This window comes from Sphaeramia orbicularis, chromosome 5 (assembly GCF_902148855.1).
Source record: "Sphaeramia orbicularis chromosome 5, fSphaOr1.1, whole genome shotgun sequence".
Classification (NCBI taxonomy): domain Eukaryota; kingdom Metazoa; phylum Chordata; class Actinopteri; order Kurtiformes; family Apogonidae; genus Sphaeramia; species Sphaeramia orbicularis.
Window position 1 is genome coordinate 19,706,429 of NC_043961.1, and position 24,544 is coordinate 19,730,972.

The 24,544-nt window shown below is 38.9% G+C and overlaps 1 protein-coding gene across 1 annotated transcript in view; it reads right to left on the reverse strand.

Annotated features, from left to right (window-relative positions):
• Window positions 1–2,295: 2,295 nt before the first annotated feature.
• dnah1 (dynein, axonemal, heavy chain 1) overlaps window positions 2,296–24,544 on the reverse strand; it is a 38,206-nt gene continuing 15,957 nt past the window's right edge. The window contains exons 32-78 of the mRNA XM_030135533.1: window positions 24,307–24,456; window positions 24,037–24,123; window positions 23,756–23,942; window positions 23,581–23,672; window positions 23,327–23,481; window positions 23,065–23,242; window positions 22,789–22,983; window positions 22,558–22,677; window positions 21,989–22,147; window positions 21,781–21,885; window positions 21,542–21,682; window positions 21,258–21,418; window positions 21,009–21,166; window positions 20,686–20,859; window positions 20,110–20,288; window positions 19,563–19,793; window positions 19,244–19,440; window positions 18,885–19,020; window positions 18,587–18,795; window positions 18,315–18,486; window positions 17,895–18,086; window positions 17,636–17,746; window positions 17,204–17,389; window positions 16,879–17,070; window positions 16,507–16,674; window positions 16,184–16,375; window positions 15,886–16,017; window positions 15,462–15,587; window positions 14,600–14,719; window positions 14,201–14,350; window positions 13,921–14,081; window positions 13,410–13,635; window positions 12,969–13,164; window positions 12,736–12,887; window positions 12,437–12,633; window positions 12,185–12,329; window positions 11,460–11,618; window positions 9,861–9,992; window positions 9,473–9,643; window positions 9,151–9,330; window positions 8,804–8,980; window positions 8,142–8,312; window positions 7,892–8,022; window positions 5,324–5,468; window positions 4,360–4,566; window positions 3,001–3,235; window positions 2,296–2,622 (exon numbers count right to left, since the gene is read on the reverse strand). Coding sequence (XP_029991393.1) covers window positions 2,501–2,622; window positions 3,001–3,235; window positions 4,360–4,566; window positions 5,324–5,468; window positions 7,892–8,022; window positions 8,142–8,312; window positions 8,804–8,980; window positions 9,151–9,330; window positions 9,473–9,643; window positions 9,861–9,992; window positions 11,460–11,618; window positions 12,185–12,329; window positions 12,437–12,633; window positions 12,736–12,887; window positions 12,969–13,164; window positions 13,410–13,635; window positions 13,921–14,081; window positions 14,201–14,350; window positions 14,600–14,719; window positions 15,462–15,587; window positions 15,886–16,017; window positions 16,184–16,375; window positions 16,507–16,674; window positions 16,879–17,070; window positions 17,204–17,389; window positions 17,636–17,746; window positions 17,895–18,086; window positions 18,315–18,486; window positions 18,587–18,795; window positions 18,885–19,020; window positions 19,244–19,440; window positions 19,563–19,793; window positions 20,110–20,288; window positions 20,686–20,859; window positions 21,009–21,166; window positions 21,258–21,418; window positions 21,542–21,682; window positions 21,781–21,885; window positions 21,989–22,147; window positions 22,558–22,677; window positions 22,789–22,983; window positions 23,065–23,242; window positions 23,327–23,481; window positions 23,581–23,672; window positions 23,756–23,942; window positions 24,037–24,123; window positions 24,307–24,456 — 7,662 coding nt within the window. The 3' untranslated portion in view covers window positions 2,296–2,500. The remainder of the gene's footprint in view (window positions 2,623–3,000; window positions 3,236–4,359; window positions 4,567–5,323; window positions 5,469–7,891; window positions 8,023–8,141; window positions 8,313–8,803; window positions 8,981–9,150; window positions 9,331–9,472; window positions 9,644–9,860; window positions 9,993–11,459; window positions 11,619–12,184; window positions 12,330–12,436; window positions 12,634–12,735; window positions 12,888–12,968; window positions 13,165–13,409; window positions 13,636–13,920; window positions 14,082–14,200; window positions 14,351–14,599; window positions 14,720–15,461; window positions 15,588–15,885; window positions 16,018–16,183; window positions 16,376–16,506; window positions 16,675–16,878; window positions 17,071–17,203; window positions 17,390–17,635; window positions 17,747–17,894; window positions 18,087–18,314; window positions 18,487–18,586; window positions 18,796–18,884; window positions 19,021–19,243; window positions 19,441–19,562; window positions 19,794–20,109; window positions 20,289–20,685; window positions 20,860–21,008; window positions 21,167–21,257; window positions 21,419–21,541; window positions 21,683–21,780; window positions 21,886–21,988; window positions 22,148–22,557; window positions 22,678–22,788; window positions 22,984–23,064; window positions 23,243–23,326; window positions 23,482–23,580; window positions 23,673–23,755; window positions 23,943–24,036; window positions 24,124–24,306; window positions 24,457–24,544) is intronic.

Here is a 24,544-nt window from a genome sequence, read left to right on the forward strand (position 1 = left end):
CACAAGCACCACCCTCCTCCAGTCAAGTCATAGTTCCCAACTGTCTGGACTTATGTGACTGTCTTAAAGGAGCAGAACAAACATTCAGCAGTTAGTGAGCACTGTGCAACGCGAGGTGGAAACCCACAGGAGATAGTTTCCGCTAAATCACGGGTGTCAAACATACGGTCCGCGGGCTAAAAGTGGCCCAACAAAAGGTCCAATCCGGCCTCAGTTGGTGAAATGCAAACATGACACTGGAGATATTAACAATGAAGAGTGTCAAACTCATTTTAGTTCAGAGGTGACATACAAAACAATTTGATCTCAAGTTGGTAAAATAAAAAAAGGAAAAAAAAATAAATAAATAAATAATAATAACTAGCTCGTTGACCCGGTTCTAGATGTGGTCATTTTTATGCTGTTGTGTATTTGTGCATGCTGTACCGCATTTGTCCAGCAGTCACCGCCAAAGTGTTGTGGCCTATTGTGGCCTACTGTATTCCAAAATTACTAATGCTGCGTTTCCACTACGTGGAACCAGCTCGGCTCAGCTCGACTCAGTATTCCTGGAGACTGTTTCCATTGCAAGATACTACCAACTTTACAGTACCTGGACATCTTCAATTCGGTGCGTTACTTCTGTGTTGTCTGTTCAGAGAGTTGCTGATAAACTCGCTCGTTGCGTGTTGTCTTGTCTGAATTTTCACGTCAGCCACCAAAGACTGAATCTCCTTGACCGACCATGGTGTAGTTTTGGGCTGTTATCATGTGAATTAATGTACCACTATATTTACTGTCCACTTCCGCATCTGTTTTCTGTAAAACGGTGGGTCACAGAGAAAACCGTCTGACCAATCAGTGGTCTGCAGTGTTTACACGTCATGTTTTAGTATCTGGTCCCCAGTCCTGGAACCTCAGCGGAGGTGATACCAAAAAAGTAGTACCGGGTACCAGATTCCAGGTCCTTTTTCGTAATGGAAACTCAAAAAGGCCAAGTCAAGTCGAGCCGATACCACGCAGTGGAAACAGGGCATAATATCTTCCAAAATATTGGTCCTATCAACTTGCCGTTTTTGCTAGTCTGTTCCTTCAGCAAAAATACATAAGTATGCCAAACTGCAGCAGTCAGCTCTTTCTGGATTTTGTGTGAGTCCCCCGACACACACACACACATGCACACAGAGGTCACTTAGCTTTTATAATATAGATAATAAAATAATCATATAATAAACTGTAAGTACACAGGCTAATGACAACTCCAAATGTTTCTCTTTTTTAGTGTGAAAAAGTAAAATTACATTAAAATATGTGACGCACTGCCCTCAGCGGTGCTAGTAATTTATGTGTGTTGGTTTCGTTCATTTCCTGTTTTATTGGTGAGGGGTTTTGTTCGTTTGTGTGCACTGTGTCTGTCTTGTCTGTGTCCTCCCTGATCCCCTTGATTGTCTTCACCTGGAGCTCATTACCTCTCTACCCTTTATATACCCTCCTCTCCTCGTGTCTGTTGTCAGTGTGTCGTTCATGCCATGCTAAGACAAGATCTCCCTCGACCTTCTCCCGTTCCTCTGTGCTGCTTTGTAAAATTTTTTGATTCCACGTTTTGTGAAGATCTTTTTGTTATATTTTTTGATACCTCGTTTGAGAAGATTGTTGTGTTAATTTTTTGATACCATGTTCGTGAAGACCTTTTTGTTAGATTTTTTGGTGCTTCGTTTGAGAAGATCTTTTTGTTAATATTTTAATTCCACGTTTGTGAAGAACTTTGTGTTAGATTTTTTAGTATCTCATTTGAGACGATTTTTGTGTTTTTTTTTCATTCCACTGTTGTGAAGATATTTTTGTTCCTTTATTTTTGAGTAATAAATACTCAAACTAAGTTGCTCTGAGTCTGTCTCATGCATTTGGGTCCAAGCCTTGTGATTTCATAACAAAATATTTACATTTATAAACTATCTGTTCACAAAAAATGTGAATAACTTGAAAATGAACAATATAAAATACCTGAACAGAAGTTTAATTTTAACAGTATTCTGCCTGTTATTAAATGCCTTGTGCCCTTGGTGATCCACTGTGATCTGTAAGATGTAATGTGTAAATGATAAGCTGAGGCACAATATTGGTAAAATTGCGCTTATTTTCTTAAGAAATTTCAGTTTGTTTGTGGTTGTTCATGTTATTCACAATTTTTAAAGGCTACTTTGACATGTAAAAATTATCATAATGTAATTTCACTTTTTTCGCTGTTATTATTTTACTGGTGTGGCCCACTTGAGATCATATTGAGCTGTATGTGAGCCCTGAACTAAAATGAGTTTGACACCCCTGCTCTAAATGACAGTATCACAGTAACACTGCAAAAGATTTAATACTACAGACAAGTGGATATAAAGTGTACAGAGATTTTATTTTTTTCCAGTGGCTGCAACTGCAAATAGTCTTTGCTTATTATATAAGTGCAGGCTAAAGATTTAGAAAATGCTTGTTAGTGCATGTGATTGTGATAAAGTGTGAGTTCATGTTAGTAGTCTAGTGAACAGATGAGGGCGACTCCCTGTTTGATCCAGTGTCTCTGAGTGTGATCTGTCGGCAGCTCCACCGCAATCACATAGTTGGTAGAATGGCCCGTTGTGGACAAAGTTCCTGTTAAAAAAACAAAAAACAAAACACAGCGCACTTTGTTTATATGAGGAGAAGTTTTAGCTGTTTGCATCTTTCCATAAGAGCTCTGAGTCAAGTGTTTCCGAGTACTCTAACCTGCTATCACAAGGTGTTGGCTATGAGCTGTGGGTGGAAAATACAGAGCTGCACTTTGAGAAGCTTAGTGAAATTGGACCCTAACTGAAGTCTATTTTGAGTGAGTAATAAAACCACCATAGGAGACACACAAACACTCGAGTGAGCACCTCCAGTACTTCGTCAACATACACTCTGCAACAGTATCACAGACACACCAGGCTAAATAAATATGTATAAATATACCCTATGAGTAGATAAAGTTCTGGTTGTTTTCGCACTGACCGGCACGTGTGAGGGTCTTATAGATGGGGCAGATATAGACCCCGGAGGAGGGAGGTTTGCGTTCGGCTTTGGGGATGAGCCAGATGACAGCCATTTCTGTGTAGAGTTCTTTTGGCCTGGATTGTGTGAGCTGACCCGCCTCATTATCCCAGCGAGCCCCCTCCAGGAATAGACCGTGGATGTAGCAGCCCGTGTTTGGTTTCTCTGTTATCTCTGACACTGAAGTCGCTATTACCTGAGGGACAGGGGGTTACAAAAGGGGATGAAAGTCAGCATAGTCACACAGTTAATAATAATAATAATAATAATAATAATAATAATAATAATAATAATAATAATAATAATAATCTACTGAGAGATTCAAATAAAAATGACAGCAATGGTTGATATTGTTCTAAAATAACACATTCCTTTTCTCTAATGTTCAAACCTGAAGTAATAAGAGCTACAACAATCCATTCATTTTGTTTATTGCCTTTGTTAATCACCTTTTTCTTGCCATTATGAACATAAAACACTACTTCCTGCAGTGCAATAATGTCCAAAAGCTGTTAACTCATTACTTGCTTTGTGAAAATGGCCTGTTTTTGCAACTTTGAAATACAAATAATTTTTCAGTCGTCATGGGCCTAAATTCTTTTACACATAGTAAAATAAGTTTTTCAGAGAGCAAATAATGGGTTAACTTATCTTTTTGCAGCAAAAGCCTTGAAGATAGATTGTGTTCTTTTAAATATTTTATTTTTGTCTTATTTTGCTTTGTCTCGTTTAAATTAGTTTCTTTGCATTTTTGAAATAAATAAATAAATACATACATGCATAAATTAGAAAAGCACTCGGCATGCGCAGACCTCCGCCAGGGCAGATCAGTCCCCCCACCCCGACCCCGATCACCACCAAAATTTAATCATTTGTTCCTTGAGTTAGTATCAACATTCCCTGAAAATGTCATGAAAATCCATGCATAACTTTTTGAGTTATCTTGCTAACAGACAAACAAACAGACAAACCCCAACAAAAACACAAGGTAAGAAAGAAAGAAAGAAAGAAAGAAAGAAGGAAAGAAAGAAAGAACACTGACACATCATTTCTTAAACATCCATACATTTATACATACTTTCCTCACATACACACTCAAACATTATTTCAAAGATAATGAACTGTGCAAAGTAGGATATTGTTGAGAAAAATGCAGTAAATGAAGTTTTCAGACAAACTGTCATAACCTAAAACAGTACAGTTCTTTCCCTTAGAGAAGACGGAGGGTGTGCTAAAACTTTGGACTGCTGATGTATGTTTTTAGGGAGTGTGTCAGAAACAGTGACTCAGCCTGTAGGACAATACATCACACTGTCTGACCTCAAAATCAAATCCAATTGTGTCGATGGATATTCTAGAGCGACGGGCATAATTTTGGAGCGTTCCCGTGAGGAAAGCCTGAGGGAAAAAGAAGCCGCTAATCCAGAAGACAGGTGGAATGCCATTAGAGATCCATCTTTGCAAGAAATTGATCCTCTGAAGTAGGTCCGACACCCAGGAGGCCAGAGGCTTCAGAGATGGGTAGGCCTAAGGGGAGAGAGCAGACAGTTATGTATCCTCAGAAATGGAGCTCTGGAAATAAAAGATCAGGACGTAAAGGTCACCAAAAGTTCATCTGATGTTCTGAAGACTGAAATCTAATAACTGAAATTGCCAAGGTCAGATCCTTCATCTAAGTATTCCATTGTTTTATCAACAAGTACTTTTTGTAGTATGTTCTCTAATCTGAGTTATAGACACCGCGTCTTCTTTTTTTTTTTTTTTTTTTTGACACTTAGTTTTTATTCGTTATTTATCATTTTGTCATACAGAACAACAACTAACAACAATCGGCAACAGATGATAGTCACAATCTAATAGTAATGATAATTTAGGTTACAGTGATGAAATAGCAACCAAGTTACCTAATTAATTTTTAGAGCAGCAGTTTATAGCTATAGCATTTTACAGGACTATGAGACAAACCACACATTAATTACATCTAAAGAAAGTAATCCATTTGCCCCATCTTATTATGTAAAGTTCAGCTTGCAGCCTCAGCATACACGCTAATCTCTCCATTTTGTGAATTTCATCAACAGTTTTCATCCAGATCAAGCTGAAGCCATTTACTTGGGGTACTTTTTTGCTGCAAAGATTTTTAGAAAGTATTTATCACTTATTGTCAAATCATCAGGAAGATCACCTAACAATAGTGACAAAGTGGGTTGCTGTAATTTATAAAGACACTGTTTCAAACCACTGAAACAGGGAGTAATTGTGGATGTTTGTGTGTGAGTCTTGCCTTGGCTTTCCATATATCAGGCACCATGTTGTTGAAGAGGCTATTGGCCATAAGCTCCAGTTCAGAGGACATCACCACTAAACCTTTTAGAGCCTTCACAATATCACTGAGACTCTTAGAGATGACTGAGAGCAACTTGTTATACCTGAAAAACATGAGATAGACAGAGCATTAGTAAACTGGTGGTTACAATGCCTGATAACAATAAGAACAACACCTGTATACAGTAGTGCAGTGGTTCTCAAACTTTTTACAGTGGAGTAAAAAATGAAATATTTATTTTTAACCAAGTTCCCCCAACTCTCACTTTGGCATTTTTGATTGAAAAAAATTAGGTAAAATTTGTTCCTGTGCTAAAGGTGTCTGTTTATATTTTCAAAACTTTGTAGACAAACGACATCTATTTAACTGTAATATACAGGGTGGGGAAGCAAAATTTACAATGAACATTTAGTTGTTTTTTCTCAGCAGGCACTACGTCAATTGTTTTGAAACCAAACATATATTGATGTCATAATCATACCTAACACTATTATCCATACCTTTTCAGAAACTTTTGCCCATATGAGTAATCAGGAAAGCAAACGTCAAACAGTGTGTGATTTGCTGAATGCACTCGTCACACCAAAGGAGATTTCAAAAATAGTTGGAGTGTCCATAAAGACTGTTTATAATGGAAAGAAGAGAATGACTATGAGCAAAACTATTACGAGAAAGTCTGGAAGTGGAGGAAGCAACAAAAAACGTACCAAAGCTTTTATTAAAGCTCTCAAATCCAAAATCCTAAAGGATCCAACCGAATCCATGAGAAAAATGGCAATTGAACTTGAGGTAGACAACAAGACCGTTAGAAATGCAGTAAAATATGACTTGAAGTTAAAATCTTACACAAGAACACCAAAACACTTGTTGACAACAGCAACAAATCCAACTTTAGCAATTTTTGGGAATCATGTTTATGGCCGCCTTCTAGCCCAGATCTAAACCCTCTGGATTCTGCTATTTGGGGCATTTTAGAACATGCTACCAATAGAACATCACACAGCAATGTCGACTTTCTTAAAGATACTATTAAAGAAGAATGGGAGAAGTTGTCATCCGAATATTTGAGGAACACTTGCGCAAGTTTCATGAAGCGTGTGAAGGCAGTTATTGAGAAAGAAGGAGGACACATAGAATAAAAACATTTTCTATTATGTAAATTTTCTTGTGGCAAATAAATTCTCATGACTTTCAATAAACTAATTGGTCATACACTGTCTTTCAATCCCTGCCTCAAAATATTGTAAATTTTGCTTCCCCACCCTGTATATATATGAAAAATAACAGTTTTTTAAAGGTAAATTTTGCGCAAAATATAAACTGAAAAGTGCCCTCTTACAATAAGAAAAATAAATAAATTGGTCATTAATTAATAAATGAACTTTTCATCAACAAAAAATAATTACTTAGCTACTCAAATAAACTCATTTGAAATAATATAAAACAGAGATGTTCTTAAAATGTTACCAAACCGTAAACAAGATGATAGACAATAAAACTATTATATGAATAAATTTATTGTGTTTTATATTTCAGCATTAATTCTCATTATTTATTTTGTATTCAGTACATGATGACTTATTTAATGTAGTTTTCCAAAAAAATTTCAATATCCCCTGGGCTACTTCCAAGTATCCCTGGGGGTACGCGTACCCCCTGAGCTTCTTCCAAGTACCCCTGAGGGTACACGTACCCCACTTTGGGAACCCCTGCAGTAGTGGAAAAAAGTTTTCGGACACCCTTAAAGTTTTACATAGTATCAAATATTATCATGAAATATTTGTGGAAAAATCTTTGTTTCAAAAGGTGTGGCTGCATCAGACAGACACAAACAAATGCAAATGATCTTTTGGTTATTGTTAACAAGAAAAATCACAAAACTAAATTCTTGATGTCATGTCCTGGATGTGTTTCATTAACTTGCTGAAAAATCCAGTTTTAACCTTGAAGGAACAGTCTATGTGCAGATGAGAGCATTTGAGTTTGGAGAATGGAACAATACTTGCAGAGTTCAATGACTGAGGAGTGATTTTTAATGCAGTATATCACAAATGTATGGGGTGTCCGAAGCTTTATTTCCACCACTGTATGGTTCATCATGCAATGTTGTCTAATAGAGTAACAGTTACGAGAAGTGTATTATTCATCTGATCATGTTGTGCCAAAACATAGCTCACTTGAGTTGCAGTAGTAGATCACACACAACCAGAATAAAAACTATTATTACAGTATGATTAGAAAGCCGTGTAATTATGGCTTTCAAATGCTACAATTTGTGCTGCTGGTCTAAAGATATTACATTACTGGTTCGAGATGTAATAATTATTTTTCACCTCAAAGTAAAATAATGTTCCATTTATTTTGGACAGAATTACAGATCCTCTCTTGACCTGACTGCAAACAGTAAGCAGAAAATTGAGAAAGTTTGTATTTTATTGCAGATGGCAGACTCTTGGTTTGATTGCATTATTATATCGAGCAGACGTTCAGTGTGGTTTCTGGTGTTAACTTGAAGCCTCATGTTACCTGATGACCTCTTGGATGAGTACAGTATTCATGGACTCCTCATAAAGGACCGGGTACTTCTCCATCACCTCCTGAACACTGAACGGCTGTGGGATCTTTTCAACGATGCCTGCCACTATCTCCTCCACAATCTATGGTACAATAATAAGCAAATCAAGACACTGTATATACAGAACTCAGCTTTTCCTGCAGCATAACTAAACTTATGCCAACCTACTTACTATAACTCTGTAAGTATGTGAAGACTTACCTCTTCCAGAGTTTTACCACCAGCAGATGCAGCTCTGGGCTGCAGCTGAACCACGGCTCCCAGGAGGGCAAAGGTCTCATTCTGGGCAAAGCTGATGTTAGCGTTGTCATGGAGACCAAACATCTCGGGCGTATCGTTGATGGGCAAACCACGGATGTATCCCAAGTACCCCTAAGGTCAGAATTGCCATGACAACAGGTTATTCATGTAACTAACATAAACTATAAGATGACTAAAATGGACATTTCTTATCAATTCAGTTTAACATGGAAGGGCATTTAAGAGATGTTAACATTTTAGGAGTAAAGTTTACTTTGCATCCAAAATGGTTTGTGAAGAAGAAGCTGCATTTCTGATTTCTAAAGGAGCATAAAATGAGTTCAGAAGCCATCAAGCTCTGCAGACATTGATTCTTTGATGAAGTTGTACAGGGTTGACATTTGGAACATCACAAATACTCACAGTCTGACTTCTTACATTTCCCTCTTTGTGAAAAGCAGCAATAACAGAGAAAACATTTCTGTTATGGTGAACTTATTGCAGAAAGACACAAAAACAGAAGAATGGGTATTAAATAACCCATCCACTTCCACACTGATAGAGGTCATGTCTAATGCACTGCTTTTACTCTGATCTTTCAAATGCTCTTCAGTTGATCTAACCTTGATGTCCAGATTTGTGTCGATCTGTCGATAAACCCCAGAAGACGAGTAGATGTGATCTGCACTGAGCACAGCTGGACAGTAGAAATCTTCCAGTACACTGAGCAGACAGCGTCTGTCCCAGTCATCTGTCACCCTCCCACCATAATTAATTTCCCCGGCTGTGTATTTTAACACCTGCACAGTGGAGGACAAAAAGGTGAGCACACACCTATCAACAAACACTGGAAAAGACAGGATCTTCTTCTATATAAGCTTACACCCAGTTATGTAAATAGATCTTATATAACAGACAGTAGTCACATTATACATTCAGAGGTCTAATACATAGGAAAGGACTTCTCCACCTTGTATGGAATGTCCTGGTACTCATCCAGGAACATTTTGAGTTGGCTGATGCAGATGTTCAAGTCTCCATCAGTGAACTCATAGGGAATGTTGAAGCCCAGTGGGCCAAACTTCCTTCTCTCCAGAGCGATTCCGTGGAAAAGACACAGAGACAGAAGCAGAGACTTGAACTGTGTAGTCTGAGGGGGAGATGATATGAATAAATTAGAGACACTTCATCAGATGTTCATGAAAGTAGAGCTGGGAATTTATCTGCAGAATTTATCTGTATGTGCAGTAAATATGAGGAGCAGACTTAGTGGGATGGTGACAGATGCAGACCTTGGTGGAGGAGCTGATAAAGTCATTGGTGAGTCTCAGGTAGGTCCTCTGGAGGTTGGCCTTGATCCCTCTAGGAGGCTCAATGGTCATCTTGGAACCATTTTGGAGAATGGACACTGGAAACTTGTTGCTAGGCAGACTTGTGAGCCACAAACGGAAGTCCTTATGCACCTGTTTTAAATTTAAAGAACATGTGATCGCTGTGGGCAGTAGAGGAACGGTCAAATAAAGATGTGTGTTTGTCTTATTTATCTGACATTATCTGACATTCTGTGCTCTTATTCTACTGTACATACTATGGCTGAGTCCATTCTTTTTTTGTAGTCCTTTTTAAAGACTGGTGTGTTAAAGGCTAGGTGGGTTTCTGTGTGGATGTTTACATCCTCACCTTTGTTGGGTTGATATGTTCAATGAGTCTCTCCAGTGAAGGCATCCAGCTGGGTGCCAGGTGACAGTTCTGGAAGAAGACCCACTGGCCTCTTTCCATAGCAGTGTGCATCATGGTCTCAGCCCAGGGGCCCTGGATCACACAGACAGCAGCCCAGAAAAGCCAGATATGAAGAAAACAAGTGCCAAACACGCTTCCTAAACATGAGGCTTCAGTTTAAGAGTGGGACATTAGGAACCTCTGGGAATTACCAGGTAATTAGGTACATTTCCTAATTTACAGGGTTCAGTAGCATGGGGAATATTTGGGTAATTTAGGTAAAGACAGGATACAGGACATCTCCCAACAGTAGTGTCACATTCTGGAAATCTTTCAAGATGGCATGAGAGCCTTTTGTTCTTTGTAAACAGGCACGAAATTAAAGACAGCAAGATGCAAAAGCCCAGCATGAGTCTGGCTCCTAACTCACATAATTGGAAGTAATGTGATGAACGCACAATCACACCTATTCAACAGCTGCAGGGCAGTGTGCTGTTGACACATGTTTGACCAGCCACTAGGTTTCAGATTTTTAAAAGTCTTTAGTATTGAAATATGCAAATTATATTTATATTGTTGTTTTCTACGTTGGTCTCCTGGAATGTTGCATCTGTCGGTTAGTTTACTACTCTGTCCTGAACACTAGACAGAAATAGAGAGGACAATTAGCACTGAGATGACAGCTCCTGACAAGGTGAACAAGGATGATCTGTGTCTGTGAGGAAGTGGTTTACAGAGTCAGAGTAAGAGTGTGCAATAGAAAGAGTAACTTGAACTCAAGAAACAGGTCTAACATTACTATATCGTAGCAGAAGACAGGTCATTATCTATATGCAGAGGTAGGCGGTGTTTAAAATGAGTGCATTTACAATATGTATACTTATATTTCAAATGCATATGTATGTATTTTGCTTAAAACCATCACTTACACACACATCATCACTGTCAAATAGTCTTCATTTATTTAAGTCAAACTCAATGAAAATGAGCTCCCTGAGTCTCTGATCCATTCATTCTACTTTGCTGTTGACACAAACTGAACCCTTCCTTTTGATATTCCTTTTGATATTTTTTGTGAATACTTCAACCCTAAGTATAAGTATATTCACTGGAAATGTTTTGTGAATTAACCACGTTAATATTATAGTTCAAGTAATTCCACCTTCGGTGTTTATTTGCAATAAATAGCACCTTTCAATTTGTTTATAATGTATTTTGGTAATTTTGAAGTAGGCTACTTGTATTTGAATAAAACAGTAAAAAATTAAATGGGTTTTTCATGCACTTGTAGAGGGCTAAGGCAGATTATCTTTTTTGACCAAAATAATTTACAATTTTTTCAACCTTTTTCTTTTCAACCAGTAGTCATACCATAGTTGTGAATAACAAACTCATAACATATATTGTATTATTTCCAATTTAAGTCAGAGTCAGCTTTTCCAGACATATTCACAACCTTGCACACTCTCAGACAATGCAGAGTTCAGGGTAAGGAAGAAACAAAAAGAGAGAAAGACAGAAAAAGGGAGGAGGACTCCTCAGCATCTACCAGAACCTGACCTGGCCTTGGCCCAGAGAGATGGCACTCATTTTCTTGGAAAACTGCATAACATCAGCAAACTTGTACAGGTCAGCAGCAGGATCAGTGCCAGGGGACAGGACAAAGATGAGAGGAGTGGAGGGGGATGACTCTTTGAAGACCACAGCCAGGTCTGATGTCTGCAGGAGATGATGGAGACAGAAGTGGAAACAAGACACTGCTGGAATGTAAAGGTAGAAAACAACTGTAATAATTTACAAGATAAGACAAAATTTAAAAAAAATTAATTTGCAGAAAATATACTGTATTGTGCTATGTATATTTATCTGAATATGTAGAATTACATCAGTGTAGGAGATACACTGCACCCACAGACTGTCTACTATGCACCTTGAACAATGACATTTTATTCACTGTCACCACTTTATTTCAGTGTTGCTGTTGCTTATGCACCACCACTTTAACTGCTACTGTTGCTGCATACGGTGAAATTTTGTACATATTAAGAATTTATTTTATATTCTGTTTAGATTTTATTCTTATCTTCTTATGCTACAATCCGAGACCTGGGTAACTACATTTCATTCTATCATACCATTGATCGAATGACAATAAAACTGAGTCTGAATCTGAGATGTTGATTACATGTCACAGCCCTTGTTGCTGTGACAGTATTAACTCACCTTTGCATTTGCTTTACATTAATTTACTTAACGGTGAGAAGCAGAGATGAGTTTGAATATACCTGAGGTTCTATGAAGCGCTGTCCCAGCTGAGCCGACACAAAGTCCTGCAGACCTTGAACAAGACAGTCAGCCCTCAGACAGCGCAGGACCAACAGCTTCTGAAATGAGTCTAGCTTGGTGTCCCACCCACCAGGGAGGGGCTCCCTTGAGAGATACACACAAAGTGACCAGGTTATTAAACACTGATAACTTCCCTACAGTACAAATAAGCAAAACATGTGCGTGTGTTAAAGTAATAGTAATCTAAGTACCTGTGAGGCTGGCTGCTGTCAAAAATTAGCTGGAATCCATGCAGGTGCTCAGAGAAGCTCTCTGCTAGTTTGGTGAAGTTGTTTAGAGCACTGAGGCCCAAGACATCCTGCCAAGCACGCTCTGACAACCATCTTACTGCTGGGTTGGGAAGCTCTTGTGTAGGCATTCCTCCAGATAACAGATACCGCCACTCAGCCTACCACAGTGAGAAAACACACATTCATCAGCTTAGATTAGATCAGTTAATTACATTACATTAGCTCCTAGATGAGATTAAAGTTAGAAATCTGTCACATGCCATGTCAGTTTTGCTCTTGTTCATCAGGATGCGAGTGCACAGAAGGAAGGCGAACATAAGTTTGTGCTTCTCAAACAAGCTGCGGCACACATTGCTGTACAGGCTAAACGTGAAAAATTCATTGATGTTGTTGATTCTTTCTTCCACAGCATCTGTTGAACACATGACAGGACAATGTCAGAGGAAGTAGAATTTGTTTTAACATTTGGTTGGTAATCTTTTTTTTATTCTACCTGCTGACTCAGAATTAGCTATGGCAGCCATGAAGATGCGAAGAAACCACTCCAGAGAGTACTGATACATCGGATCTACGTTGGAGAGGTCTGACACACAGAAGAAGAGGATCTGTGAACGCACAGCCACTGGTACATACTCCAGACGAGTAGCATCAATGTCCTTCTCTGTTTTCTCTGCAGCCATGACCTTGGCCTGTGGGTAAAAGTTTGTTGTTGTTTTTACGTAACTGACATAAAAAGACGGACATCTGACTATGATTAACTGACTTATTCTAAACTCTACAGTAAATATGGCATAAAACTGCATATAGTGTAGTAAAGCTTTTGATTATTTCTTAACATATCTTGAAATTACAAATGCTTCTAATATTTACTGAAGCACTTCAAACTAAGACCACATATGACATTTAGATTTAATTCCATCTGTCCCTGTCTGACCTCAATCTGTCCAGCTTTGATCTTGGAAGCTTCCAAGACTTGAATGAGCTCCTCGTTGTCCACTGGGTTTCCTTCTGTGGAGCTGAGTCGGAGTAGAATCTCATCCTCAATTTCTTTTAGCTCCTGTTTCATCTGGGCGTTGCTGGTGATCAGCTTGTTCTTAGCATCCTCCAGGTCTGGACGCTCCTCAGCCACTACACGGCCCAGCAGCTGGTCCTCTAGACCGCTGGAATCACACGCAGCACAAATACACAAACGCATGAAAAAGTGTGGAAACATAAAGTATTATTTTGGGATTTCCAATTATACAAAGCATACAATAGCAATTCCAGGTGCAAGTAATAACTTTAATATTCTGTCTTTTTCTTATTATCTTTACAGAGACATTGACAGACTCATGTCAACATCAGGGTCATTAAGTCATATGACACATGATTAATCAGATGCAATATTAAGCAAACAGATAAAGTAAACATTACATTTGCTCTTCCAGGTGTAAAATATTCATTACCTGGGTGAAAGTGTGAAATTAATAAGAGTGACTTTGGCAGAGAGTTCAGGAGAGTAATGAGGGTTTGGCAGCTTGGTAGTGATGTACATCTTGAAGCTTTCATGGTAAGGGATGACTGAGTCACCAAGCTTCAACACTGTGCTGCCTTGATGCTTAAATGTCTAAGGGCAAAAATGTATGTAAACTTTAAGCAACACCAGTATGTTTACAATATACAACAGTAATACCAACGGAATATGACACTGCCACATGAGGAATCTCTGTTTGTGTGTACATTTACCTGTTGCAATAAGACAGGTTCTAATGTGGGATCTAGTTCCTCCCCAACATTTTCCATGAGGCAGGGATTTCCAAATTGAATGGCACTCTCCAGGTTGCGGAGGAAGTCCCGGTCACTGAGCTTCAATACTTTCAGTCCATTTTCCTCTTCCTGGATAACGACAGGAGGCAAATGTGGATAAACAGTGGATCAAATATACTGTAACTGCAGATACTGAGAAGATAGTGTGATGAAATGTGAGCAGAGGTCATCGCTAAGTAACTAGAACTACAGCATGTAGTAAGCAGTCAAGGATGGTATTTTTCTTGGAGCAAGAACCAATACATTTGGGTTTTTTTTAAAGATTTTTGTCTGATATGCACTATCTACTGTTTTAGCATACTCAGAAAAGGCACTCACCATGTTCTTGATCCACTTATTGGCTTGTCCCTGAGGATCAATGAACAGAGCCCAGCGTAGAGAAAACTGAGCAATCACACCGTTCTCCACAGAAAGGTTGTCCTTGGGCAAACCTGATATCTGTACACATAAGACAGCACTTTAAATAGTATTTCAAGTAGTCAAAGACACAATGCTGAAAAAAATTAGTAGCAAAGGATCTAATTCACTGATATCTTTTTTTCCTCAAATTTCTTCTTAAGAAATGATGTAAGAAATGACTGCATTCATCAACATGTTCTTAAACCACAGAATTGTTAGCACTTACGTTCTTAAAATAATGAATCCTTTTGTCTTTTTGAGCTGAGTGGCACACAACCTGTTTCTACTTAGCTCACTAAACACACCAATCACATAAAAGGACTGCAAATGAGACTATAAGTGATGCCTGTGATTACGTGATACACTGACTCTGTATAAAAAGCCTGCAGTTGTACAGGGTTTGATATAGTTCGTGCTCCAAATATCTCTGTAAGGACAGATCCCCAAGAGGTACTGGTTGAAATGTTAATGTGAATCACACCAGTTAGGTGCTAATTTATTTGGAGATTTAAAAACCATAATGGAAAACAAAATAATGAAAACAGTTAAATTTGTGAAAAGTATGTATGTGCGTAAGAGTGGTTTTCAGTGAACATGGAATTAGTTCTACCCTAAGAATCAATCTAACATAAAAAAATACTGGTCAGTATCGGAATCTTTGTGAAAACTGTGTAAATGGGATTTAAGGTATTTACAAAGAAAATTCTCACTTATAAATAACCTAGTTGAGGCCCAATACAAGCATGAATTAATACTAAATGCAGGACAAACTGGGTCTGACCTCCCATGAGCGGATCTTGACAGGATCTCCAAGAGTGTTGATCAGGTTGGGTTCGTCAGTATGTGGAACACTCAACTCTGTGAAACAATTCAACCACTCCTCAGCCATGGCTGCCCTGTATTCTCCCTAAAACAACAACAACAACAAAAAGATAATGAATGCCTTCATGAAAAAAACTGGAAAAATTCTCTGTAAAGCAAAGCATATTAACAGTAGCTTAAAGCAGTTTACATCAGAGTTCACGTATGTAAATTGTATATTGTAAAATGTTAAATAAATGAGCAAAAACAATGAGGCTGATCACTATGCACATAAAAGTTCTTTAAAAACAATGGATGGTGATGAATAAATAAACTACATATGCTTGTTAAGATGTGTAATACATAATGTGGTAACACAACTTTTGAGTTTACAACCCACTTACAGTAAAGGGTCCCAGGTATGCCACATATCCTGCAGACAGAAGCACATCACCTGTCACGTTATTGACCATATAATCGAGGTGTTGCACAGTTTCCTTCCAGCGCACTTTCTCATCAGCCAGGCCTCCTATGAGCTGGAGAGAAACTAAACATTACCAGCATGGAACAGAAAACAGTCTACAAGCTTTCAGTGGATCCACAATCTACTTTCTGTTCCTTATTGAGTTGCTAAAAGTGTATTTTTTGTGCTGCCTTAATGTTAAATTTAAAGGTCAGTAAAGTTTCATCTCAACCCCTGACCTTGTCTGCTCGGATGAGGCGGGCCTCGCACAGCCGATACTTTTTGTCCAGCTCATCTTTCTTTGCCACACAGTCCTCATATTTGGCCTGTAGAGTGGCGATGCCACCTTCCACTGCTGCCAACTTTTCCATGGCATCATCCAAGATTCGCTGGGTCACAGCTAAGTCCTCCTGGGCCTCTTTAAGAGCTTGCTGTACACATATTGGCATGTTTAATATTTAGATGACATTTTCATCAGTAAAAAACTTTGTGGTAAATAAGTGCAATCACAAAATACTTTTTATCGCATTATTAACAGTCTGTGACTCATTTAAACTTTTACCCTTTTAGGCTCCACCCCCTTGGCCACAAAGTGATATGTATGCATGGCCCGCACCCATTCACAAATGGAGGTACAAGCTTTGGAGACTTTGGCAATGGAGGCTGGTTGGAATTCCTCATTATCAATGTAGGGCTGGACTAAAGTGATCACATTGTCTGGGATGTTGTCCTGCAGCATTGATTAACAGAAAAAAACATTTTAATACATCTGACAGACCAAAAACAGGCAATGACAAATTCATCATCAAATCATGAAATTGACAATTGTAAAGAAATATACATACAAGAAGGTCATTCTACAGAGACTAAATGCAAATTATATATTAATACAATAAAGTGGAAATCAATTCACAAGACGCAGTATATTTCATACCTTATCATACTTGAAGAGGCTCTCCAGAAACTTTGCAGGGTCCTGAAGGAGACCCTTTCCAGGATCCCAGTAGTCATCAACCTTTGTACCAGGTTTTTCTCCAGGTACTTTTTTGGGTTTGATGCCTTTCATAATGCACACTGCCTCAATAACCAGCTTCACCCCCTGGGGAGGCCGCTGTAAGGCTCGCACCTATAGAAAACATCCAACAGTCCAAATTCAAAAGACGATGAGATAAGACACAATATCATCAAGGGGTTATGATATTCTACTACAATGTTGTTAGTTTGAGGCTTATGATAAATCATTAAAGAGCCTGCCTGACCTCAGTGACATCATTCTTGTTGAGTGACTTAAGGCTGGTGAGGGCAGCATCCAAGGCTGGTAGAGCCTCATTCAACTCAGTTTGAGCATCTTCTGCAATGCCCTCTGCGATACGGGCTTTCTCTGAAGCTTTAGCTTCTTCTGCTTGAACTGACTTACGGGTCTTCTCTGCAATCACTGTGTCTTTCTGGAAACATAAAGCAAAAAGTCAGTTTGAAGTTAAAAAAAAATTCTGTAGCTCAGTGAGCTGCTTAAAATCCAATTCAGTCACTCTACAATTCTACTGTTATTTGTGCTCTATGTGAAATATCAAGAAAGTATGATTGTGCTCAAAAAAATCAAAACTCAATTTGACCAATCATATAGAAAAAGAATATAAATTGCAGTGCCAGGACATTCAACAGTTGGTATATGATGACATGTATGCTCTTACTTGGATAGTCTCCATGGTGAGCTCAGTGTCTCTAGCGGCCTCCTCCAGAAGAGGCCTCATCGTCTCCAGCTCTTCCTGCATCTTACTCACATCCTCTGCTGTGCTAAGAAGCTGCATTTGTACAGAAATAACATTTTTAGCCATAATAAGTAAATGTTAGGGTAAGTAGCTTTGATGATTCACCAACACACACTTGTACAATTTACCAAAACACTTAAAAACAATTTCATTTCTTAATTCCCTCATTCCTGGGCCTTGCCTTGTCCAGACCAGTCTTCATGCGCTGGCGTGCAGTGCACAGTTCTTTCTTTTTCCGTCCAATGAGATCAGAGAATATTTTCAGCAGCTCAAGGTAACTTTTAGGTGTAACGTAATTATGTCGAGAAAGCTCAGTCTTGTACTGATCACACTTCATGGCAACCATCTGGTGGATCTTCACACACATCAAGGTCTGAAGTGAAATGAAAAAGGACTGTGCTTAATGACATCATTACAATATTTTAGAGTAAATAGATTTTTTCTTTTCTACAGAAGCAAATAAGTTTTATGCATTTAACTGAGAAACTTGCAGAAAAATTTGCAGAGATGTACAGTATATTATCAATGTTTGAATTTTTGTTGATGGTTGGTACTTCGAACGACATTTAAAAATGTTCATGTCAATGAAGCTCATCCTCACCAGTCCCTTCATGGCTGCAGGACTGGCTTCTAGCTCAGGCAATTCACTGAGAAATGATGTGGCCACAGCCTGTAAAGCCTCTTCTGGCCAAGCACTGAACCAGTCTATTGTACAACATGTGACCAGTGAGGGAAACTGCCTCAGTCGTGCACGAAACACCTCACCAATAGGACTGAAAAACACAAAATGAAAAAGAAACACATCAAGTTTAAAGCAAAATCAAAATGCTTTTGCTTTTAAACCAAGTATAAGAATATTTGTGCAGCCACCACCTCATGCAGAGTACAGTGTGGATGTTACTGCGGACCCTCCTGATGTAAGCAGCCATTAGATTGGCTTTAGTCAGCTGCTGGCCCAGGTCTTGGACCACTGACTTCATAGCTATTAAGATGCGTTCTTGCTCATCTGGTGCATAGAGGTTAGGAACGTCCCCAGAGTTTAAGATGTTGTTGATATCTTCCAGGAATGACTCGCTCTTAATCTGATATATCAAAATAAATATAATGAGCAAAAAGCAGCTTTGTCTTCCTAAAAGAAAATACATTCCTATGTATCTCTTCCTGAGTTTACCTGTGTGTCTACAAAGAGGAACGTGATCTGCTGATTCTGTAGGCCAGCCTTCAGCATGATGCCTTTAAGGTCTTCCCTCCACTCTGTCAGTCCGTAGTTTTTAGACAACTCAATCTGGAAGCACTCATAGTTTGACCTAAGTATGAGCATACACACAGTGAGAGCTGAAGCACAGGATAATAGCATCAGGTGTATAAAATGAAATATTACTTGAAAATCAGGACATCAGTTAATCTTTGCAAAATGTCAAAAATAATAATATATTGAAGAGAACATGCAAAAGTGCAGTTCAATGATTTAAAAATTAGGGTCATAAACTTGTGAGTCAGTCTGTCAGAAACCAATTGCACCTCACTCACATAAATGAGGCCAGTTTGGTGAGTGACTGTCGACCACTGCCTCCAACTCCCAGTAGCAGAGCATTGCCTAACGGCTGGCGCAGGATACGGCTGATTCGGCAGATGTGTTCGATGGCATCCATGAAGAGTACCAGCTTCATCTTGGTGGTGTTCATCTCGTTGTAGTTTTCCATATACTCTTCCATTACTTTCACCAACTATACAAAACAAATGTTAAAAAAAATACATTTATGGAAAGTCAGAACCCACAACAGGACAAAACAATGACCTAATTATGACAATAAACATATTTTGTTGAACTCTAGAGCCACACAATCACCTTGTCTTTGTCTTCTATGAGTGTGTAGACCGTTTGGTCATCTCCAGGATTCATGAAATCTCCATACAAAACAGGAAGGCAAGTCACAACATCTTCAAAGCTACAGTCGAACTCCTGAATACAATCCTTCAGCATTGCATTAAACCAGTCCCTGTCCTCAACACACACCAGGCGGTCCTGGAAAACTCGGCAACTTTCATGGTACCACAGCTGTAGCAGTTGCAATTTGTCCTAAAAACAAGCAAAGACATTTGATTTTACCACTATACTGGGATGAAAAAGCCACTTTTAACCTCCTGAGACCCAGAAAAGTAAAGGTTTGGGTTTTTTTACATTAAATAATTGCCTTGATTGACACAATACATGATGCAACTGTTATTTCAGAGACATTTTTATTTATATTTTTTATGGAATGTCCTTTGCAGTTTGTAGATCTTGCACTTTTTCTTATTTTGTAAAGCTGTGAAACCCTTGTCATTACTGGGTCTCAAGAGGTTAATATTAATACTGTGGAGATTCTGAATAACTGTGGCATCTATTGGACTACCTCGATCATGCCAGCCTCAGCCATGAGGATGCCCTGGAAGACCTTGGACAGGTCTCTGAGGTTGAAGGTGTAATGAGACTTGGTTGGTGTTGGGAGGAGCTGGGAAGTGATGGTAGAATATACTCGGATTGTGGCGTCTACAAGAGCCTCTTTCAATGGCTGGATTTCTGGTACAGGTCCTGAAAGGAGGTAGATAGGAGGAAAGGAGTTAAAAGAATAGCACATAAAATTAAAATGAAAACTGACTTACTTTAGGAGGTTATAAAAACTTTATCAGAGGCATTTAAAAACACTAGTCAACATGTGCTTTCATCAAAAATGCTTGAAATTACTTTTTCTTGTCAAACATTTAAACCCTGTGCTCAGCCTTCTAATAATATTAAAGCTATTGTATCTTATTTCCCTGTGTCCATAACTTACTGCCACGTTCCTTTTTACTCATATTTCCATCTGAAAGAGAGCAAAGAGTCAGTACAAATGTTTTTGCAGGCTAATGTAAGTAAGTATTCTCTCCTGCACTATCATCAAACTCTAAATGTTGCCTTAAGGTCAAACACACTAATAGTGCTGGCTCACCCATCCAACTGCCTAGAATGGTGCAGAAAATATGCTTCTTGCTGGCATCTTCCATTTCAGTGAAGGACAAGAAGTTGAAGTGGCGAGTGAAACGTTGGGTGATGGGATTCCGGCCCCCACCAGGAGGTCCCATGGCACAGGCAAAGTTGATGTCCACCAGCTTCCTGAAAGTCCCTGTAGAAAAAGGAATGGACAATACATACTTCTGAAACAAGAGAGCAAATACTCTTGTAAGAGTGCAAAAAATATTGGTGATAAATACTAATCTGTTAGCCAGGAAAAGCAACACCAAGATGAGAAAAGGGAAAAGAGCTCAAATTTACCTATTTGCTTCCTGTCATACCAGCCTCCATGGTCCATCCATTGTCGCAGTAGTTCAATCGGAGGCTGTGCACCGTACGTCTCCAACATTGGCATATTTAGATCATCAATGAAGAAGATGAAGTGCTTTCCTACTGGAGGACCAAACACACCTTTGCACCTGAAATATAGGTTCAAGCATAGTTTTAAACACTGACACATAAACATGTTGTTATGTATGAATAGTGTGTATTATTATATATACAGTGCACCTTTTGTCTAGTTTACTGTCAACGTAGTCTTGAGTCTGGTTGGCTGAGGTGCGGGCAGAGAACATGAGGAAGTGTGTAACATACTCAGCAGGCATGTTCTTCAGGAGCTTGTCCGACATGGTCAGGGTTTTTCCTGTACCAGTTGGCCCAATACACAGAACCTACAGAGGTTGATACAAACAAACACAAATGCAGTGTTGGAGTCTTTTTGAAGGATCAAAAGCCGATTACAGACTTCATCTGATACAACATTTATTTCAAAACATCAACACCAAAATACTCACAGGTTTCTTATTGGTTAAAAGCATGTCCATCAAAAAGGACATCCTCACTGTGTCTACAGTGGGAACAATGATGTCAGCGTAATTTGTCTCAGGGGTGATTACAACATTCTGTGCGTACTTCATCCAGCTGACCCACTGAACCTGGAATGTAATATGATGAAAATCCCCAGGTTAATAGAAAATCTATACTCAACAGCCTGGTTTGAATTCATTATCTGTATGTTTACACGTCTGTTTACTTTTCTGTCCGTGTCTTCTTCATCGTCCTCCTTAAGGCTACTTATTCCTGCATCATCAAGATTGTAGTCATACACCAAACCCTCCTCAGGAAAACATAACTGAATCTGGACAATATATACATTGACATTTATTAAAATACATACATACGTCAAGAATAAAACCCTTCTAGTACACGATTATACTCTAAAATAGAGCTGGCAGCCTGACCGTCTCTTTTGCCATCTTGTCCCTGAGCCAGGCACTGAACCGCTGGCAGCTGGCTGCATCTCCTGTGGCTCCGACACTCCACACCAGAGAGAAAAAGAACCAGGGTTCAATCAATTCCTTGAGACGATCCAATTTCTTCTGAGGCGGCGACCGCTCATCCTTCAAGAAAATAAAGGATTGATGATGGGGACACAATCAAAAAATCTCACACATACTCAGACTTTGTTATATAGTGTTTTTTCATCAACTTAGTAAATGTGAAAGCAGTAACGCAGTAACTTTCTGCAGATTCAAACTACACCAAATACTGTGCACTGTCTGGTCCATCTGTCTGGTTATTGAATGCAAGTATTTGAATGCTCTAAAAACTGATAAAACATTACTCAGTTGCAAACTTTGTCATCACAACTGACCATACAGATTGATAAAATAATGAAATATTATGTAACTTAAATCCATTTTTAAAAAACATGTCTGTGTATTTAAAAATAATATCGAAATAAAAATTCTTAGCTATTTCTTGAAGATGGGTCATTCAATCAATTCAATAAGAGTTAACATGTGCATACCTTATTAAAACTGAATGGTTTGAAAAAGCAGTCCAGGAGTCTCAGGAGACTACAGGTGAGGTTACTGTCAAGCGATGTGATCACTTCTTTTACTGATTGACGCATAAATGTGATGGAGTCCTGAGTAAGAACATAGAAAAATTAAAACAAAGATAAGATACACATTATACAGCCGCTATAATGAAAAAAGATGCCCTATTGGTCTGTCACTCCTGTCACCTCCCCTCTCACCTGAAGAAACCTGGAAAACAGAGAAGTAAGCTGCTCTGTGTATGGTTTCAGGGCCTCAGGGACCTGCTTCAGCCAGCACTCTGTGAAAGGACTAAGGCCCAGGATACTGGGCTCCAGGTAGACCATACCACAGCGTGACACTGTGGCCGGGGATGCCACCGCCAAGTCCTGAACCTCAAACATCATGGTCATTACCTGTTGAAGGAGGACATAAAGCAACTGAATGCAAATGCGGCGAAGTACTGAAAATACTGGAGTTGGAAAATATAACCATACGTCAGTGAGCTTGATGATCTCCCCTGAGCTAAGACATAATTTTTTGTTGTCATCCAGCACGGTGTTCATGTTTTCAATCCACACAGCATCCACTGGCCCATCAAACATGTACCACTTTTTCTCTTGGTCCATAGATGCTGCTCCCCTTCGGACAAGAGCTGAGAGGATACCATCTGTCCTACAGGCATGGAGACAGTTGTATAGTGTACAGTAAGTCATTTCTTTTATGTTTGCATTTTGTGTAGAACAAATAATTTCTTACCATTCATGTGTGAGCAAGTCGTACTCCCCATACAGTTGTCCCATGGTTATAGACTTGGGGTTGAGGACGTACGTCTGAACCGTCTCGTAGACACCACCACTCACAGAGGGTTGGCCCTTTAGAGCTGTTAGTGCTGCACTCAGTATCTCATAACACTAGCACATACACATAAAAACATATTAGACTCAGAAATGGTTTGGAGAACACGCAAGACACTGTAGTTAAGACGTTAGTGTAACAGGTGCCACGCTTACCTTGGTTTTACCTGATCCTGAAGGTCCAACCAACATTAGTCCATGTCTCACCACAGTAGTCTCGTACAGCTGAATACACTTGTTAATATACCCTGTAAATGCCACAACAATGTCATCGATTCATCTGTGAAATAGTATATCTAAATATATATGTTGCGCTTCCAGAAACACTCACCATCTACATCTTTAAGGTTCTTCTTGGCACAGACAGTACGCATGGACTCTTCAAGTGTGCCATAGTTGATTGGCTCTTGTTTGATCTCGGGGAAGAGATCAGACACAATACCATTGAAGAGCTTCAGGTCATCCTGTAAAAACTTTGGTACATTGACATCCTGAATGGCCCGCAGGCAGATCAATTCCTGTGGGACACAGAAATCAAAATATTATGAAGACAGACGGAATTAATTCTATATTTCATCATCTCCTTATATCATAAATAAAATAGCATTTTACCTCATTCATGTCTGCATGTTCTCTCTTCAGATTTCCAGCAGCTGAGATTACAGTTTTCACAGCTCTCATACCAAAGTCATAATGGTCCTTAACAGAATAAAGAGCAAAAGCCAACACATAATAACAGTAATGATCATATTACCTTTACCCAATATAAAAACCCATTTTACAATATACAGGTGCATGTTCATCTCAGTAATACATGTTAATTCTGGTTCTCCTGTCAAACAGATCTTAATTCATTTTCTTAGCAAACTGAAATGCACATACCTGAGAGCTAAGCTGTTCAGAGGAGAGCTTGAATGTAGTGGTGATCTTCTTTGAGAGGACTTTAGCATCACTGAACCCAAATGAGTATAAGGAGATCTCAGCTATCATAGCATAGTCAGGGACCATCATGGCCACAGGACGAAAAAGCGCCTGAAAAACAAATGAAATTAAAATGAAAAGAGAATGAAACAAAATTAAATTAAAAGCATGTTGAACTGCTTATCTTTTTGTCATATAA